General features: G+C 41.2%; 1 protein-coding gene across 4 annotated transcripts in view; it reads right to left on the minus strand.

Annotated features, from left to right (window-relative positions):
- The window catches only part of NR3C1 (nuclear receptor subfamily 3 group C member 1), a 104974-nt gene extending 90288 nt beyond the window's left edge, over nt 1–14686 (minus strand). Inside the window, exons 1-2 of one of the 4 annotated variants that reach the window (XM_059698754.1) lie at nt 14548–14686; nt 9092–10291 (exon numbers count right to left, since the gene is read on the minus strand). In XM_059698754.1, the coding sequence (XP_059554737.1) occupies nt 9092–10278 (1187 nt within the window). In that variant the 5' untranslated portion in view covers nt 10279–10291; nt 14548–14686. Of the gene's footprint in view, nt 1–9091; nt 10292–12024; nt 12162–13797; nt 13910–14547 lie in introns of those variants that run through there. The other 3 variants (XM_059698753.1, XM_059698757.1, XM_059698755.1) reach the window with 3 other exon arrangements.
- Nucleotides 14687–18866: the final 4180 nt, after the last annotated feature.

An 18866-nucleotide genomic window follows, 5' to 3' on the forward strand; every position in this document is an offset into this window, starting at 1 on the left:
CTATGTCAGGAAAAGGGAATATACTGTGTAAGTTAACATATACGTCTTTGATAGCTTAAAAGAAACAAACCAGAACTTAACCACTTTTAAGCACCATCCACTTCAGATTAGTCACCCTGGGAAGCTAGGCGCTTATTTCAGGGGTATTCAACAGTTTTATAGGTTTTATAGGGTCTATAGGTTTTATAGGTTTCTATAGGTTCTATAGAAAGACCTATATGGGTCTTTTGTCTTTTTTTTTAATAACCTCAATGAAATCAAATGTTATAATTTTGGAGAGAATTAAAATTCTACATTTCTGGAAGAACTCAAATCATTTGGAATCACATAAATAAGGTAAATCATCAAGCTAAGTAATATATTTGGTACATTTTCTTTTTTTTAATATATATTTTATTGATTTCAGAGAGGAAGGGAAAGACAGAAACATCAATGATGAGAGAGAATCATTGATTGGCTGCCTCTGGCACGCCCCACACCGGGGATCAAGCCTGCAACCCAGGCATGTATGTGCCCTGACCGTGAATCGAACCATGACCTCCTGGTCCATAGGTCAACACTCAACCACTGAGCCACGCCGGCCAGGCTCTATACATTTTCTAATTAAGCAAGAATATTTAGGTGCTACTACAGTGAGTCCAGTTTTCTTTTGTGGCTTACAAGGTAGTTCTGAAGGCAATTTCAGAAAAGGAATAATACATATAGTCTCCTATGGTGGAGGCTTAGAAATACAACTTTTATTTTGTGTTTTTCTGTTTTAAACAAAATTAATCTATTTTATAGTTACACCTTGTCCTTAATAAACTCAGCTAGATTCCTGTTGACAAATTTCATGTAGAGTTCTAATTAAAATTTGTAAAGATTCTCTTTAAGAAAGCTGCCTGCCTACAAACGTAAAGTTACAGTTTATATTGGTATGTTTACCAACTTAAAATACCATTTCTGTACTTGGCTCTTTGTCATATAAAAAAGATTTATAACTTTGGTTTAATGCATTAAATTTGTCTTACTCAAGTTTTTTTCAACCACTTGACTAGTAAAGAAAATGTTAGTAAATGTAGTTTACAAGTAAGTTTCATAATTCTCAAAAATTTATGCACTTAGGATAAATTTTGGTATTCATCATAATCAGAAGCTCTGTTTCACACAGCTTTGCTAAATATAATAAATATAAAAAGAATTTAAATCTGTTAACTTCACTCCCATTTTCAAGAAATGAATAAGAATCTTTACAGATTTGTTTTTAAAAGACTATTTTACAGAAGCTGAAACTTGACAGAATGCAATAAATGACTACACAAATATATGCAGGAGAGCAGAGACTTGATCCCATTTCTCCTTTAAATATTTAAAGATTCAATGATGACAAAAATTTTAAAGATCTAAAAGGAATTTCTATCACAATATTAAATTATTTTGTTACAGAACAGTATTAACTTGCCCTGACTTTCCTTTTTTTCTCTTTAAATGTCTCACTTGTAAAAATAAGGTAAATAACAGCTGACTCTGTAATACATAGGTATTGACAGAATCAATAACTTATATAGGAAGTAGAATTAAAAACCTCTATAGGGCTTGCTAAGACGCTTAAATGAGATAAATGCATACAAAGTCCTCTGCTGCCACATTATTATGTTCAATATTAGAAAAAGAGGGTTAAAAATACACTAAAAAGAATGTGAATACTATGTATTTTTAAAAATAAACTAGTTGTTTCATAAACACCTACCTAATCTGTATCATGTGTTTCAGGTCTCTAGAACTAGAGACCAGATGTTAAAAGCAGCCCTCTGGGGAGCTTAGATACTGAGAATTAGGATATTCAACCCAGCAACACCACTAACTAATTCTGTGATCTTTCTCTAGACACTCTCCATGGATGAAAACATAAGAATGTGGGGAGTAGATGAACTTGTAAGTCTCTTTAACCTCTCATTAAAATCACTGTTATCTAACACATAAATCCAGTTCTGAGAATCCAAGGGACCCTCACCTCTCTGGCACTGCTAACAGTGTTTACATATGTCTGTGTACCACCAACTACATTATTTTAAATTCTTATCTCATAAAAATACCAAATCTGGGTTCATTTTTTCCTCTTGTACTTTATAATACACCCCAAAAATGCCCAAGAACCAACTTTGTGTACCATTCCCTACCACAACTGCCTCCTTCACTAAAGTGATGTTAAGAGGATTGTAGAATTTTAAACAGAAACACATACACACACATTTTGAAAATAATTACTATATAATTGTAAAAGTATTTTGACTCCAAACCACCTAATTACTCAAGGTCATAGACTGGCTCAGATCAGCCTTTGAACTCAAGTCTGATTTTTAGTCTAGTAATTTTCTACTATTTCTATTATTTAATAACTAAATCAAATGTTTTAGAGATTACAGTGTGTTTTTTTTTAAAGCACCAAATTTGCAATTTAAATTATCTTGAAATTAAGAAAGCCCTTATTCCCAGTAATTACAAAACAAAATAACAACAACAAAGTAAAAGTGTTCATAACAAACTGGTAGAGCTTTAATGTTCAATATGTGACCATCGTAAGGTCATAAGTCATTGCAATGCCCCAAACATGAATAATAAATCATGAAGTAAATTATTTGTTCATTTCACAATAGCTTTTAAAAATTGGCTATCAAATATACTTTCATAATAGACACAGTTAAATATTATGGAAAAATTATGAAATCAACTAGAATAAAGGCTAATTTTATTTTAAAAAGAAATAAAAGTAATCATATATTGTAACTGTATGTCTTAAACATTGCATACTTAGGTTGGACTCTCAAATTGTTAGTTACAAAAATAAAAATTCTATGTAAGATACTGTGATAGACATTTACAACTAATCATATCATTAAACCTTTCTTTCCCCATATATATATATTTGGCGTACTGCAGGGTAAATGAAAAAAATTCTAAAATAAAAGGTATGTTTATTAAATTTGCTGCACTGTAGACACTATTAATCTTGTTGAAACGTGTTCAAAAGAAAAAAATAATTTAAAGCACTCAAAATTAATATTTGAGTTACTCTGTAAAAATATGTTTAAGCATGCAGCTCTACCAAGATAATCAGCCAGTTTAATTTTTAAACTGGCCAAGAGATAAATTAGGAGATGACACACTTCCATGCAAAATAATTGGTCTTAAGAACTATAGTGCAATATAAGTAGTTTAAAAGACTGTCTAGCAACTGCAGGACCCTATAATTTATTCTACATATAACCCAGCATTAAATGAAAATTTAATAACCCAGCAAAAAGTACACAACCCATGGAAATATATTACTAAAGGAAAGGGTTGATTCCATAGTCAGATGACAATGAATATATAAGCATGCTATAAAATATGAAGTGGTTATAACAATAAGATACCATCATTGTTTCAACTACATTCCAGTAATTAGATTTTCATTGATTAAATAGCAGCTTAAATAAAAATTCAACAAATATGAACTTGATTGCAGCTGAAGTAATCTAAAAAGAATTAAAATGTTCATTCCATCCTTTTTTTGGTAATAAAGTCTAGCAAAAGCCAATGACATAACCTGATAAACAGGGCTATATTGCCACAATTAGCTTTCAATTTCTTTCTCAAATTAAAGACACTAAAGTGTAATCCTGGCTGATACACTCCTTTATACATTAAACACAGCTCCAAATTTTTCTCTTTTTAGTTCTCTGAATTAATGACAGTTGGCCAAATTGTTGGTTTCTGGAATTGTTCTTGATATTTCTAAACTTATCTCCCACCGTTCCACATTTCTGCTCCTACCTCTCCCAAACCCTGCCACCATGCCTTTCCCATAACACTCCTTAATTCAAAAACTCCATTGGAAATCCTGTATTTAAAGGGCATTTGTGATGGTAGTGAGGAAAAAAGGAGACAACCTGTCAAAAATTACTTGTTTGGGGGTTGAAATCACAGTTTAAAATGAATTTTGAATTTGAACTGCAATAAAATTGAACATTTTCTAAATTATACCTTAATGTGTAAAATGAATTTTAAAAATCACCATTAAAAGTCAAGCTCTAATCCAATTTAGCATAGAAACAATCACACACAATTCCAAGGGAAAGGAGGCCTAGCTGGTTTGGCTCAGTGGATAGAACATTGGCCTGCAGACTCGGGTTTGAGTCTGGTCAAGGGCACATGCCCAGTTGTGGGCTCAATCTCCAGTAGGAGGTAGCTTCTCCATGTTTCCGTATCATCATTGAGGTTTCTCTCTCTCTCTCTCTCTCTCTCTCTCTCTCTCTCTCTCTCTCTCTCTCCCCCCCTTCCTCTCTGAAATCAATGAAAATATATTTAAAAAAGGGGGGGAGGCACTAATGGATCTTTTCTTTAATGAAAGTCCTCCACAGGAATATTTTTATTTACTTGAAAAATACAAAGTCCACGTAGAATAAACCAGAAAAAAAGAGAGAGAACAGTTGGCTCTGTGAAAGTACAAAAATAAGGAGAGTATGGGCTTTAAAACCCTTCTGTAAAGGTTAATAGGGAATTGATTTTTTTCAGTTATAGCTTAATTCAACAAATTTTTCTTAAAAATTCTTTTGCAACACAATTCAAATAAATATATATCTTTTTTCCATGACTCAGAAATATGGAAGCAAGTGCCCTTTAATTTGGCAAATACCTATAAATACTGCATTACACAACTATCAGGATGTCCTTAGAAGAATAAAAGCACAAACCTGTTTTTCCAATTTAATTTGTTCACTTAAATAGTAGTATACAATGAGAACTCACTGCTAATTAAAATTTGGTACGATCTTTAAAGTAAGAAAAAATGTGTATTAAGAAATATGCCCCAGACTTATTTTAAACCCAATGTAAATTAAGATTTTCTAACAACTAGGCTATTTTAATCACCTACAGTCCAGAGTGGATAAGCCTTATATAACCAACCAATTAATACAGATGCTCTTTCACATCAGGCACTCATACTAAAATAAATCCTTTTGATCCAATCTCTAAAATCTCAAAAGGCCCCGACAGTGATCTCTACCCACATATGAATTCCACTATTAACACAATTTGCATTTAACCTAAATTTATGCAAAGTGTATTTCAGAATAAGTCATAAAATTTATAGACATTCAATAAAATACTGAAAGTGGTCAGACTGACTAAAATATTTGCAACACCAACAGACAAAACCAAAACAGCATTATAATAAAAATCATGTTATCAATTACAAAAACATCATGGCTTAGCCAAAGAAACATCACCAGAAATAATTTCAATAAAATCTGACCACACATTAGTCACACATTTCTGTAATCATTCCACACTAAATTGATACACCTCAGTACACAGTGTGAGTTACCTTTATTAATCTTTTACTAATACAGCCATAACAAAATACAGGGCTTAAAAAAAGATTCTTACCATAAAGCTGAAAATAAATAAGCAAAAGCAAATCTCCTTTAACATTCAGCAATCATTTTATATGAGTGAATATTAGAAATATTAAGATTTTAAAAAGACACTGAAAGACTCATTGCCAGAACCTATGGAAGGGGATGAGAGTGGGGAGAGGAAGAGTGTAAAGAAGTATCGACTAAAAAGGGGATATATAAAATCAAAACAAAACATTTCCTTATGCCTCCTCTACTTCTGAGAAAACATTCTCTACAATGTTAATAATAAAAACGAGCAAGGGACAGAATTTGCTCCACTCATCCTGTGTTTGTATAGGTCTTCACTTTCATTATCTTAATAAAATTAGACACACATGCAATTAATGAGAAAGGTTAAAATAGACAAATTTTTGTAGCTTCATTAGGTGCTAATCATCAGAGCCCTGAACCCTAAGACTGAGTTTACAAATTCATCTTGCATCCTTCTTTCTCTCCAATAATCTTATGCTTCAGAAACTTTTAACACCGAAGTTTCAACACAATCACAATAAAAGCTCTAATGCCACCTGTAACCATTTACTTCTCTGTGACCCTTTTCAGCAGTTTCACCCTTAATGCTAAAGTAAAACAATGTTGAAAATCGAATTATGCAGAAATGTGCTTTCATCGGTGTTACAACTTTATGCTAAATTTATTGAATTTCAGTATTTAAAAAGCATATTAAGTTATAATGGCTAGTTCATTTTACTTAATGAATGTATATGAACATCAATAAGATTTCTCTTGTTTTACTATCAATGAACTTCTAACTTGACTATATTCAATCACAACATTCATAACTTTACAATTTAATGTGGTAATTGGAAACTGTGCTATGTTTACACATCAGAAGGAACTACCTTCTGCCCTAGATGGTATAGCTCAGTTGGTTGAGTGTCAGCCCCTGTATCAAGAGGTCATCCTTGGATTCCCATTCCTGCAGGGGTTGGGGGCTCGATCCCCAGTAGGGGGCATGCAGGAGGCAGCCAGTTGATTTTTTTTTTCTCTCTCTCTCTCCTTCTCTCTCTCTAAAATCAATAAAAACATATTCTTAAAAAAAAAAAAAAGTTAAAAAAAGGAACTACCTTTCCCCTCAAAACAGTTTGAAATTTTTCTAAGCTTTCTGAGAAAAAGCAATTTTAGGTGTCATCTTAAGAAGTCAAATTATGATTTCTTTTTATGTAAAAGGAATGCAAGTGAAGGTATTAGCATTTAATATTTTTTTAAAATATATTTTATTGATTTTTTACAGAGAGGAAGGAAGAGGGATAGAGAGTTAGAAACATTGATGAGAGAGAAACATCAATCAGCTGCCTCCTGCACACCCTCTACTGGGGATGTGCCCGCAACCAAGGTACATGCCCTCGGCCGGAATCGAACCTGGGACCTTTCAGTCCACAGGCCGACGCTCTATCCACTAAGCCAAACCAGTTACGGCAGCATTTAATATTTTTATATCAAAAATCAGAAAGTCTATACTCAATACAGTTGTGGTCTCAACATATTGATTTATCTGCTAATCGTTCAGGGTCATGGTCATACCTAGTGTTTGGCGAGAACCAAGAAGCATATAGAGAGGAGAAAGCAACCAATTTTAGTTTATATCAGGGTTGTTGTTTGGAAACAATAGAGTAATTCAATGTTGGTTAGAAAAGAAACATTGTTTCAATTTATTTGGAAGAAGCTTTGTTCTGGGTTATCATAATTCCCAATGTCAATGCCAAAAGCTATAAAATTTTCAAACATTACCAAATAATTCTCTACAAAATATTACACCTATCACTAGGACACACACTACTGGTTGTGAGCCACATCATCAAAGGTTGCTGTGAGGTTCAAATTAAAAATATGAAGGTACTTTCTTTACATGTCATAAATTAATATAAAAGGTATTTTAATGACCTATGGGTAACTATGTTCACCTGACTTATGCTCCAGATCCCAGATTTTATGGGGCTTAACAAAAGTTCATTGTAAATGGAAAATAACCTTATTCCACGCCTTTTTTATAATAAGAAAAACAGTAACAATACCTTGGTAATTATCAGACCAAAATGCATTAATAACCTCCAAATTTCCTAGAATATATTATTTTACTTTGTACAATTAATAACTTCTTACAGATAGGTTCCTACAGATAGCTTAGTCAAATCAACCAAGCACATTCAACCATGAATTCCAATGCCAAAAATTTGAGATTAAAAAATTTAAAACACAGCATGTCTTCTAACATTTAAACAGAATAGTTTATGTGATAAGAAACATCTCAAATTTCTTTACTGAAAACATTTTCAACCTCCATTCAGAATGACAGCAATTCAAAGTTGGAGTAGTGTTCTTTTATATGAAGGTAATTATTATTTAAATAATAGACTAGTAGTAGGTTGTTTACCTTTAGACACACAAGAACCAAGGTGCTATTTTTCTGATGAGAAACAACTAAGCCTTTTAAAGGAATAAAATATAGCCTAAATCTAAGTATAATATTCTTCCCCAACAAGAAAAGCTTCCTATTTAATGCTGTATTCATTGAACTTATACAATTTTTACTTGAGAGGAAGAAGAGACACCTCTATTAGGACATCCCTTTAACAGAAAAAGTATTTTAAAGGAAATTTTAAATAAAATCTCCAGTGATTAGTTAATGGGAACAATGACTATCCCTAACATTTAAGAAAAGATATGAAATGCTTATGTACAAATAAATTGCTGTGTCTACTATGCCTTTAAAAAAAACAACCACCACTGATTGTCTCTACAATCACATTTTTAAGTATTTTCCTTCACACCCAAAATGTGATATACAACCCAGTATTTATCTGAATTGGGGATGGGGTGCAGACACAGAACTACCAACAGATACATCTAAATTGAGAACTTTTCCCCAGTAATTCCATTTTAACAGATCCTTTTGATGTCAAACAGAAATGTCACTACACTTATAAATGACTGAGAAAAAAGAAACAAAGAAAAGCATCAAATGACGTTGAGAATTGAAGCTTAACAATATTGGCCATCAGTTTCTACTTAAGAACTTGTGGGAACATTTGAAAGTAAAATTTTGTTTTGCACCATGTTACCACCAATTCCTTTCTTAAAGAGACTGATCAGCAAACAAGACTTGGCTACTTTAGGTCAGGAAGCCCTATGCCTAATACTATGGTCCCATACACTGTTCACTGCATTGCTTTGACTTATTGTTAGTACTTCTAATTTTTAACCCTTTAATTGCACGTTACATTTCACCAATGTGCAAATACAGCAGCACAACTCTCGGTTATGTAAAGTATAAAGGGTTCTTTTCATTGTAATGTTAGCGTATTCTAAACAGCTTAAATGAACATGCACAATGAACGTGCTGTATCTGCAAACATTAAAACCCCTTGAACTTACACAATTTTTACTTAAGGTACCTGTTAGTGAGCAGTATTTTTTTTTAAATAAAATTTTCAACCATTGGCCAATGGGATATTGAATGCCAATATTCAGACAAAAACTTGAAATGGTTATATACAGAAATACCACTTAGGCTGTCTACCATGTCTACTTTAAAAAACTCCTTAAATTTATGCACATGAAGAAGCACATTAATTGCTGGAGAAACAGACAAATGAACATTTAAACCTACCAATCTGTCTCAGACTTAAGAAATAGAAAACCAATCTTACCTTGAATAGCCGTTAGAAAAAACCGATCGCCCAGGGAAGTTCAAAGTTCCCAAGGAAGTCAAGTTGTCATCTCCAGATCCCGGGCACCTATTCCAATTTTCTGAACCAACAGGGATTGGTGGAATGACATTAAAAACAGGTTTCTGATCCTGCTGTTGAGAAAGGGATTCTGTATTCATGTCATAGTGGTACATCTGTCCCCCAGAGGTACTCACACCGTGAACAGAAATGGCAGACATTTTATTACCAATTATATTTGCTCCAGAAAAGCTTTCCTGACAGTAAACTGGGCCCAGTCTCTCCTGCTTAATTACTCCAGGAGTGCAGAGTTCGATGAAATCTTCTTCTTTTTCTGTTTTCACTTGGGGCAGTGTCACACTGCTGGGGCTTGGTAAGATCAGATCTCCATTATCCTTAATTTTAGGTTTAGTATCTGGTAAAACGAGAGGCTTACAGTCCTCATTGGAGTTTCCTTCCAAAAGGAATGGATCCTCCTCTCCTCCCAAAGGAGAAAGCAAACAGTTTTCATCTATCAAGAGGTCTGGTCTCCAAGGGCTCTCATTCATCTCTTTACCTGGGGACCCAGAAGAAAACTCCAAATCCTGCAAAATGTCGAAGGCTCTTTGGTCTGCGGTGTACAACCTCACACTGCCGCCGTTGGTGCCGGGCTGGCTCTTCAAATTCTGCTGTTCCGAAGACGCATCCGTGTGTGTTTTTGAAAACTCCTCTGCGGGGGCAACCGAAACAGTAGCAGACGCTGAACTCTTGGGACTCTCTGGAACACTGGTCGACTTACTGAGGTTTGCGATGCTTTCTTCCAGAAGCCGAAAGTCTGTCTCCCCAGAGGAAAGGCTGATTTGGCCCGGTTGTGGGAATCCCAGGTCATTTCCCATCACTTTTGTTTCTGTCTCTCCCATATACAGTCCCATTGAGAGTGAAACTGCCTGGGACAGATCTGGCTGCTGCGCATTGCTTCCTGAGCCTTTTGGAAAATCAACCAAAAGTCGTAGCTGCTTGGAGTCTAACAGAGGAGCAGCAGCCAGTGAGGATGAAGATGCAGAAACCTTCACAGTAGCTCCTCCCCTTAGGGTTTTATAGAAGTCCATCACTTTTCCCCTCTCCCCAACCAGCTCACTGCTGGGGATTTCTTCTCTACTGGGGGAGCCTAAGGATTCCTTTGAGTCCATCAATGAATATCAGCTACAAAAAAAGAGAGGGGGGGGAACATAATGAGCTATGAAATCACATTATCTCTGTGATCCGATTAGTAAGAGCTTGTTAAATGAACCTTTTAGTTAACTCTGAATCTAATTCCTCATTATCAGACGAGTAGTTTCATCCAGAATAAAAAAGCCATGCATGTCCCCTGCTCCCACTCAGTGTGCCACATGTAAAAGTACAATACAGCCCATTTGCATGGCTGAGAACAAAATTGTATCAAACTAAGCTTGGCTATTAATCCTGACACTCACAGAACTGTGACTTTGTTAATTACAGACATTATAATCCATTACATCTGATTATTCTAAAGGTTAGAGTTGATGCCAAAGTATTTAATTAAAAAAAGAACTATGATCATTAAAATTCCTGCCTCTTTTCAATCAAGGCTTTTCTGAGAATCAATACACATAAAATTTGATAAATACTATGCTAGAATTCTTTATCTGATTATTCCCCAATTCCCCTCCTACTAGTTAGCTAGTCATACATTCAAACCTTTAGTACAACCTTCTAGTAAATCATGCACATTTTATCTGAAAAATAAACGATGATTCTGCTTATCTTCCAATAGGCTAGGAATATGTTTTTATTTTTAACTCATATTTCTTATTGAATGTACCTGTTGAACAGTGCCTGCCTTCAAATTCTGGACATACTAAATGAAATACATTGTATAAAGGCAAACTAAAATTTAGATTTTAAAAAGCAGAAGAGAATATAGCTTTTCACTACAACTTTAGCTTATTTAAATATAACAAATGCAGTGCCTCTCAATACGTACAAGACAATAAAATATAGAGGACGCTACATTTCTTTAAAACTGCTTAACACCCTCAGTATCAAACAATATATTTCTAAAAGACGTTTCCTTTCCAAATTTTTAACTACTGAACAAGAGAAAAATCCAGAACTCTAAAATCATATTCGTATAAATCCATGCGGGAGGAAAAAATCCTGTAAAATGCTGGGAATAATTTCCTCTGCATTCTAAACCGTCACCTATGACAACTCTCAGCCTATTCTCAGGACGGTTAGGTTGCTGGTATATTAATAATCAGGATGTTTTGTAAAAACCGGCAAAGACTTTGATAAGTGTATTTTCGACATGATAGTCAAATCTCACCCAAATGAAAGGAAACTTGTCCTGTACAGAGACTTTAAAAAAAAAACTTCACTGGCCCTCACTGAAAATGGAGTGCGATGGAGGTAGAAGGGTGGAATCTGTCCCTACAAACCTTGACGGTAAACTGCTTATCGCTCCCCCCCTTATCTGATAAGGATCTTTAAACACTAGGCATCAAGTGGAACCTAATGAATTTCCACGCCGTTTTGACAGCTGCCTTCCAACTCTAAACCAAAACAATGCCTCATAAAACGAAAACGATCCCTTCTTCCCAGGGCTGTATCCCCAGTTTACGTGGCAAATAACCGACACCTCAATGAACCACGCCAAGGGGGTCTTCAGGGGCAGCGCGAGGCTGCCGTGATCGAGCCTGCCACCCAAACGTCAAACGCGCGACTTGTCAAAAAAAATCGCTCCAGAAAACGATGACGGCCAGGGAGGGTCTCTTTGAAAAAGGGTCACTTATAAAAGCCAGGCAGGAAATACTGCCAAGCGCCAAACCCCAGCTTGGGGGTGGGGGTGGGGGTGCGAGGTTAAAGAGAAACGTGCCAAGACCTGTTGCGTTCTCCCCAGACACGCCCACTCCTACCTGCCGTCGCGGGCCCCGGCCGAAGTCTCCAAGTTGCCGGCGGTCAGCCCCCTGCGTGTGCGCTCACACACACTCACACTCACTCACACACACTCACCTCACACCCGCGAGCCCGCCAGAAGTTGACGCGCTGGAGCCTCGACAGAAACCCCGACGCGCTCGGCGCACCAGGGTGGAGTGGAAACACTCTGGCGAACAGCATTCAGAAGCGGCTTGGTGTTCACCATAAAAATGGGTATTTGGGCGTCCCCCCCCCCCACCTCACCCCCACCCCGGGAAGGGAAAGGAAGGGGACTTGGAAAACAACAACAACAACAAAAAGAGAGGCTGGAACCCCGAGGCAGCCAGCCCGGGCTCCACTCGCAGAGTCAGAGCCCAGTTTCCTCCCCCTCGGCCCGACCGGGGGACGGCGGCCCAGGGAGAGGAAGAGCCCGGCGCTGGCACCCGCGCGCTGCCCTTTCGTCACCGCCACCGGGCCTCGCCGGCCCCCACCCCCGCTCCCCGAGGCTAATAAAAGTTTGCAGGCTCCCGCGGCGGCCCCCGAACCGCACCTCGGGGGAGGGAGCGCCCGCGCTGGCCCGGGCTGCCCGCTCTTACCTCTCTGCTGGAGGCGCCGCTCACCCACCACCGTCCGCAGCTTCCACGCAGCCCAGATAAACAACTTAGCATGTGAAAGAGAGATTTTTCCCTAAAAAAAGGAAGTAAATAGCCGCCCCCTTCTCCATAGGTGGTGGGGGGGAAGCCCCTATCCAAGAAACTCCAGCATTTCTCGGCTGACAAGCCAGCCCCCGCCCCGAGCCTGTCTCTTCGGGCTGGGTCTCGGGCGCGCGTCCTTCCTCCCGGCGCCTGGCCGCTCGCTCCGGCCGCTCGGGCGGCGTCTCCTTCTACCCACTAGAACCCGTCCCCGACAGACGGGCGGCGACTCGGGCTCCCGTCACCGACTCGAGATCGCAAAATGGAGGAGGAGGAGAGGCGAGGAGAGGGGAGGGAGTGCGGACACGCGAAAGGGCCGCCCAGCCGCGGCGAGCGAGCGGGATGGAGGGGGGAGGGGGGCGGGCGGAGGCGGTGCCACGGCGCGCACACTCGCACACACGCGCTCCCACTCCACCCCCGGGCGCTCCCCGCCCAAGGGGCCGCGCGGCGGCGGCGGGGAACGGTGCAACCTGTTGGCGACGCTCGGCAACTGCACGGGTGTCCGCAGCCCCTGCCCCCACGCCCTCCGCGCGGGCCCCTCCACCGCGGCCCCGACAGCGCCTGCACGCCCGCGGCCCCGGCGTGGCCCCCGCCCGGGCACCCCGCCGCCGCCCCCGGGCCGCGCGGGGGTGGTCGTCGCCCACCGGACCCCCAGGAAAAAGGAGAGGAGGCGGGGGCGGACCTAGTCTGTCAGCGAGCGCTCGGCAGGGAAACCGAGTTTCTCTAGTTTCTCTTCGGCCTCCTCCCCGCCCCCGCCCAGCTCCGCGACTCCCGACCCACTAGGGAGCTCGCCCTGTCCCTCGGCCGCAATCGCCGCCGGCGCCCCTGCGGCTGACAGCGGGCTGGCGAGGGGGGCCTGGGCGCGGCCCGCAGGAGCCGCGGGGGTGGTCCGCGCCGCCGCCCCTACCCCCCCCCCCCCCGGCCGTGTTGTGCGAAGTGTGTCACTGAGCGCGGGGCCACGGGGTGGCACGGAAACGGTGCCCCGGCGTCTCAGCCGCGCTCCGGGCCGGCCAGCCCGACACGCCCTCTGGGGAGGCCCCGGGGAGAGCCGGACCGAGGAGGGGGTCGGCGCGTACGGACTCTGGGCCCGGGGGCAGTGGCGTGCCGGCAGGTCCCCCACCCCCGCATCGTCTGGGCGGCCGGGTCTGCACCCGCCGCCGCCGCGCGCTCGCCCCCGGAGAGAAGTTGCCAGCAGAACCCACCCTCCCCCGCGTCCGGCCGGCCCCCACCCTCTTCTCCGAGTCTCCCAGGCGGCGGCGGCGGCAGAAGGAGGCTCTGCCTGCCAAGTTCAACCCCCACCCTCCCTCCCAGCGCGCTCACTCTTGAAGGAAGTTGCACGCCAGAAGCAAAACCTCCAGCGAGCTGTATTTCTTTGCACTTTTTTTTTGCATTATTTTTAAGGAAAGCGGGGGGTGGCAGGCCTAAAAGCAAGTTGTAGGCGAAATAGTAAGTTGCTTGCAAAGTCCGCCCTCACCCCCAAACTCCTGACCTCCCCTGCCACCCTCCCGGGACCCGCTTCCCAGCGTGCCGGGACGGCCCCTCCGCCAATCTTGTCTTGGGCTGCACGCGACTCCCCGCGCCGCCCACCCTTTCGTGTCGCTGGGACCCCAGCCCGCACTAATGACACAAACGCACGCAGCTTCCAAACAGCAGCGTTCAGCTCCCTCCAGCTGTTCCGTTACGCGTCTCCCCTGCGGTCCCGGGGAAACACATGGCCAGCCCCCTAGGAGAGGGGCCGGGGCCGGGTGTCCCCCGGGAGGTGCCCGCCCAGCCCCCCGCCCCACTCGCTGCGTCCGGAGGGCTGGCGCGCCGCGGGGACCGACCTCCTACCTGGTGCGGCGCATACTATGCTTTTTGCGACTCGGGGGAAGGTGGTGCGGTGTGGCTTTAGGGTTTCGGGAGGTAACTCGTGCGCCCCCACAGGTGACAGCGCTGGCCAGCTCCTGCCGGGGGCGGAGGCTGCCGCGGCTCCACCTTGTCCGTGCCCGGAGCGCGGCGCAGCCACTCTCTCCGCAGGCCGCGCGGATTCGGACGCGGCCGCCTCTGCTCTGACATCTTCCAGAGGAGCGGGAGGCGGGTGCCGGAAGCCGCCGCCGCCATCTTGGTAAAGGGCGCTGACGCCGCGCGGCCACCATCTTGGCAAAGGGTCTCGCTCGGGGCCTCGGGTTGTTGCCCTTCCTAGCTCCTGAGGGGCGTCGCGCCCCGGGGGTGGTCGGGTGTGACAGGAGAGGACGAGGCTTTCGGACAGCTGCTCGCCCCAAGGCGCCCTAGGCGCGCTCCCTCCAGGGCCGCCATCTTGGCAAAGGGAGAGACGCTCGCAGCCCCAGAAGGGAGAGGGCACCCAAACCTTGGCCAAGGTGGAACTTTATGAAGGGTGCTGAGCAACCCAGGTGTCGGCCTTCTTCCGAATGCACGAGGGACGGCTTCTCCTTTCCTTTCACTTGGTGCCAGCCTGCTCGAGGAAGGCCCTGGCCTTGGGGCGCACAGTGCTCTGAGCGCTAAGCGGCCAGCTCGGTTCCCACCTTCCACCTCTCCAGGCCTAGAACCAGGTGCCTGCAACGGGCGGGGTTCCCAAACCAGCAGCAGTGCCAGGAGGGAGAAAATCAAGACCCAAGCGTACAATGCTGTCATGCATGTTTTAAAAGGCAGTTAAATAACTCATGCCAATGTGATTACCCTTCTAACTATGCTTAAATATTCTGCTAGGAATTATTTATATTCTAGAGGCCCAGTGCATGAAATTGGTGCATGGGCAGGGTCCCTAGTGGCTTCCTACAGGGCCTCCCCTCTCTGGCTGCTGGCTGTTGGCCAGGGCCTTCCTTCCCCTGTGCTGCCCCCTGGTGGTCAGCACACGCCATAGCGAGTGGTCAAACTCTTGGTTGGTCGAACTCCAGAGGGGATAATTTGCATATTAGCCTTTTATTATATAGGATAAATACTATATATATATATATATTATATATATATATACCATAAGTTACCTAACTTCTCCCCAAAACATAAACCAATTTCTAATTGAATCTGCTATAAGAATATGCCTCATTTTTTTTTCACTTGTTCAAATTCTAGGTGATACTCTGCTTTTTAAAATAATATCCAAGCATTCCCAATCAACTTTTCCCCCACTCGTTTTAAATTCAAACAACAGCTAAATAGATAGGTCTTATCAGTTTTCATGAAAATTAGAGGAAACTGAAGCTTACAGAGGACGATGCTTATCCTGGCTGCGGCAGGTAGAATTAGACAATATTAAAAGAGGTTTTTCTTTGTTGATCTCATAATTCCCATGAAAGAGTATGTAAATCCCATGATAGGCTTGCAATAAATGTATGGAATTTAATTCAAGAAATGAAATCCATAGTACCAGAAAGAATGTGACATTAAACATTGTAATAATAATAGGATTTCTAACAATAGTTAGCAAACTTACTAATAATTTACTGAGCTTCTGTCTGCTGGGCACTACTGACAGTGTTTTAAACATACCATCGTAAGTCTTTACCTATGACAATTACTAATCAGTAACCCTCGGAAGTTATAATAAATAGGATGAATCCCCATGTGAGGGAAAATATAATTGATTGTTTCAGAAGCAGAGGTGGGCATGAAGGTGCTATCCAAACCCCATCAAAGCAAGGACCTGATCTGTCTTGTTCATTGCTGCATGCCCCACTCCCAAACAGAGCCCAGTGCATAGTAGGTGCTCAGCAAATATTTTACAGAGTTTTAATAAAACATTGTGAAGAAGACATAATATCACTTTTGCTAGGTGTTGTGGAGGCCAAATGAGCTAATGAAAAGTGTACAGGTATTACTCAGATACTCATTTTTATTATCTCATGGTTAAATACCTGAGTGCTCTCATTATAGAGAAACAAAAAAACAAAACAAAAACAACTAGGACCCATTATTATGTGTTTTCATAGTTTCCTGTACTTTGATAGCACACTACAAGGATAGTTCATTATTTGTGGCCTCATTTATTAAATTTCTGTCTCCCCCACTCGAACATAAGCTCTGTGAAGGCAGAGCCTGTGTTTCTTTTTTTTAACCACTGTATCACTACTGCATAGTAGATGCTTAGTAGATGTTTGTTGAATAAATGAATTACTTAATGAATTAATGAATGGATGGATGGGAAGGGTCTAAGACTATATCCTAAGGCTGATAAAACTTTACATCTAAATAGTAACCAAACCACCTTTTAAATTTATACAGTAATTGGTATATTATCCAAGTGAGTTCTCCCATTCTGTTCACATGTATTATTATTTCCGTTTCCATTAAAATAATCCATGCCTCACTGCCAGATTACTCCTCTAACACATCATTAAATCATGTCATGTTCCTACTCAAGTAACTAATCATGGTGTATATATGCAATAAGTGGTCAAGATTGCGAGAACATTATTACTGTTAATGGTCTGGAAAACGCTGAAGCTATGTTAAATGGGGGAGAGAGGAAGTAGTTTTGTAGTTAAGATTGGGCTTTGCCATCATTTCTGGGATGTAAATAGCAGATTTTAAATTATGGCTGTATGACCCTGAACAAGTCATTTAACTTCTATGTGCCTGGATGGTTAGAAGCAGATGAGGTGATGTTTGGGTTTGATATTTAGTAATCCTCCAATAAATTATATTTCCATATATCTAATAAAAATTAGACTAGGAAAATGCATCAAATGTTTGGCCTGCAGGTTATAGAATTATAATTTAATATAATTTAAAATTTTTCTTTTAGAAAAAGTAACTACAATGATTCCCTATTCCAGTGTATACAGACCTCCAACTTCCATTCTGGTATTTAAGACTGTCCTTTACCTGCTCCTTTCTAGGTCAGGCGAAATCTTCTAGCTGATGCAATTGGACTGGTATTTGATTAAATTTTAAAAAGTCAGTTAAAGCAAAGGAAATCATAAAAAAATTATACTTGCTTTAAAATCTAAAACCTAGAATGAAACATTTGTTTCCTAATCCTTTGCTGAAGGTCTAAAGCTTCTGTGAGCCCCAGACTGGAGTTGGATGCCTTCATTCATGGATGAACTACGGTACAGCATGCAATTAAGAGCCAGACTGGCTGGGCCCCTCCACCTCTATGAGGAAGTAATGTTGGGTAAACTAACGATCTGTGCCTTAGTTTCCATCATTTGTGAAAGGAGGATGATAATAGTATTAACTCAAGTTAATCTAAAGAGTAAAAGTTCAATATACTAGTATGTGAAGTATTTAGACAAATTCCTGGAACATATTAAGTGTCTATTCATAATTAGCAATTGTTATTAATATTTAGTATTATTATTTTCCCATTAAAAAAAGTGGAGCAAGCCCTGACCGGTTTGGCTCAGTGGATAGAGCGTTGGCCTGGGGACTGAAGGGTCCCAGGTTCGATTCCGGTCAAGGGCATGTACCTTGGTTGCAGGCACATCCCCAGTCGGGGATGTGCAGGAGGCAGCTGATCGATGTTTCTCTCTCATTTCTGTTTCTAGCTCTCTATCCCTCTCCCTTCCTCTCTGTAAAAAAAATCAATAAAATATATATTTTTTTTAAAAAGTGGAGCAAGAAATTAAAAGTGCCTACAAAATTAGAGTGTAGATTTCATCCCCTTGCTCTCATCCTCATCTTTTAAAGTTGTTTTATACCCACATCATCTAATAGCAATTGTTTACATAGCAGTTTTCCATTTAGATTGTATAGAACAACAACTATTTCTTGTTTTACTCATATTTCATTATTTTACTTAATATTTACTTAAATAATTACAATAACAAGCACAAATTAAATAAACATGTTTTGAGGGAGAAAAAAACACATGGAACTATTGGTAAGCATACAGATTAACAGATGGGAGAAGAAATGTATAGAGTATAAGAACTAGCCTTGGCTCCAGCGTTCAGCACATCCTGGGCATCAATCGGTATGTTTTCCAGGAAGAAGGGAGAACCTGGATGAGTTGAGATGAATGTGTTGAGTAGTGTTGGTGAAGGGAGATCCTGTTGAAGAAAGATCACAGCTTATAACCACATTCATTCCCACCTCCACTGTTGTTTATCACATATTTCCTTTTACATAAGGACACCTCCTTGTGACTTCTTTTCTTATAGCTCATAATTCCTTGTCATGGTTCTAGTTTTATTTATTGTATCTTTCTC

This window comes from Myotis daubentonii, chromosome 5 (genome assembly GCF_963259705.1).
Source record: "Myotis daubentonii chromosome 5, mMyoDau2.1, whole genome shotgun sequence".
NCBI classification, from domain to species: domain Eukaryota; kingdom Metazoa; phylum Chordata; class Mammalia; order Chiroptera; family Vespertilionidae; genus Myotis; species Myotis daubentonii.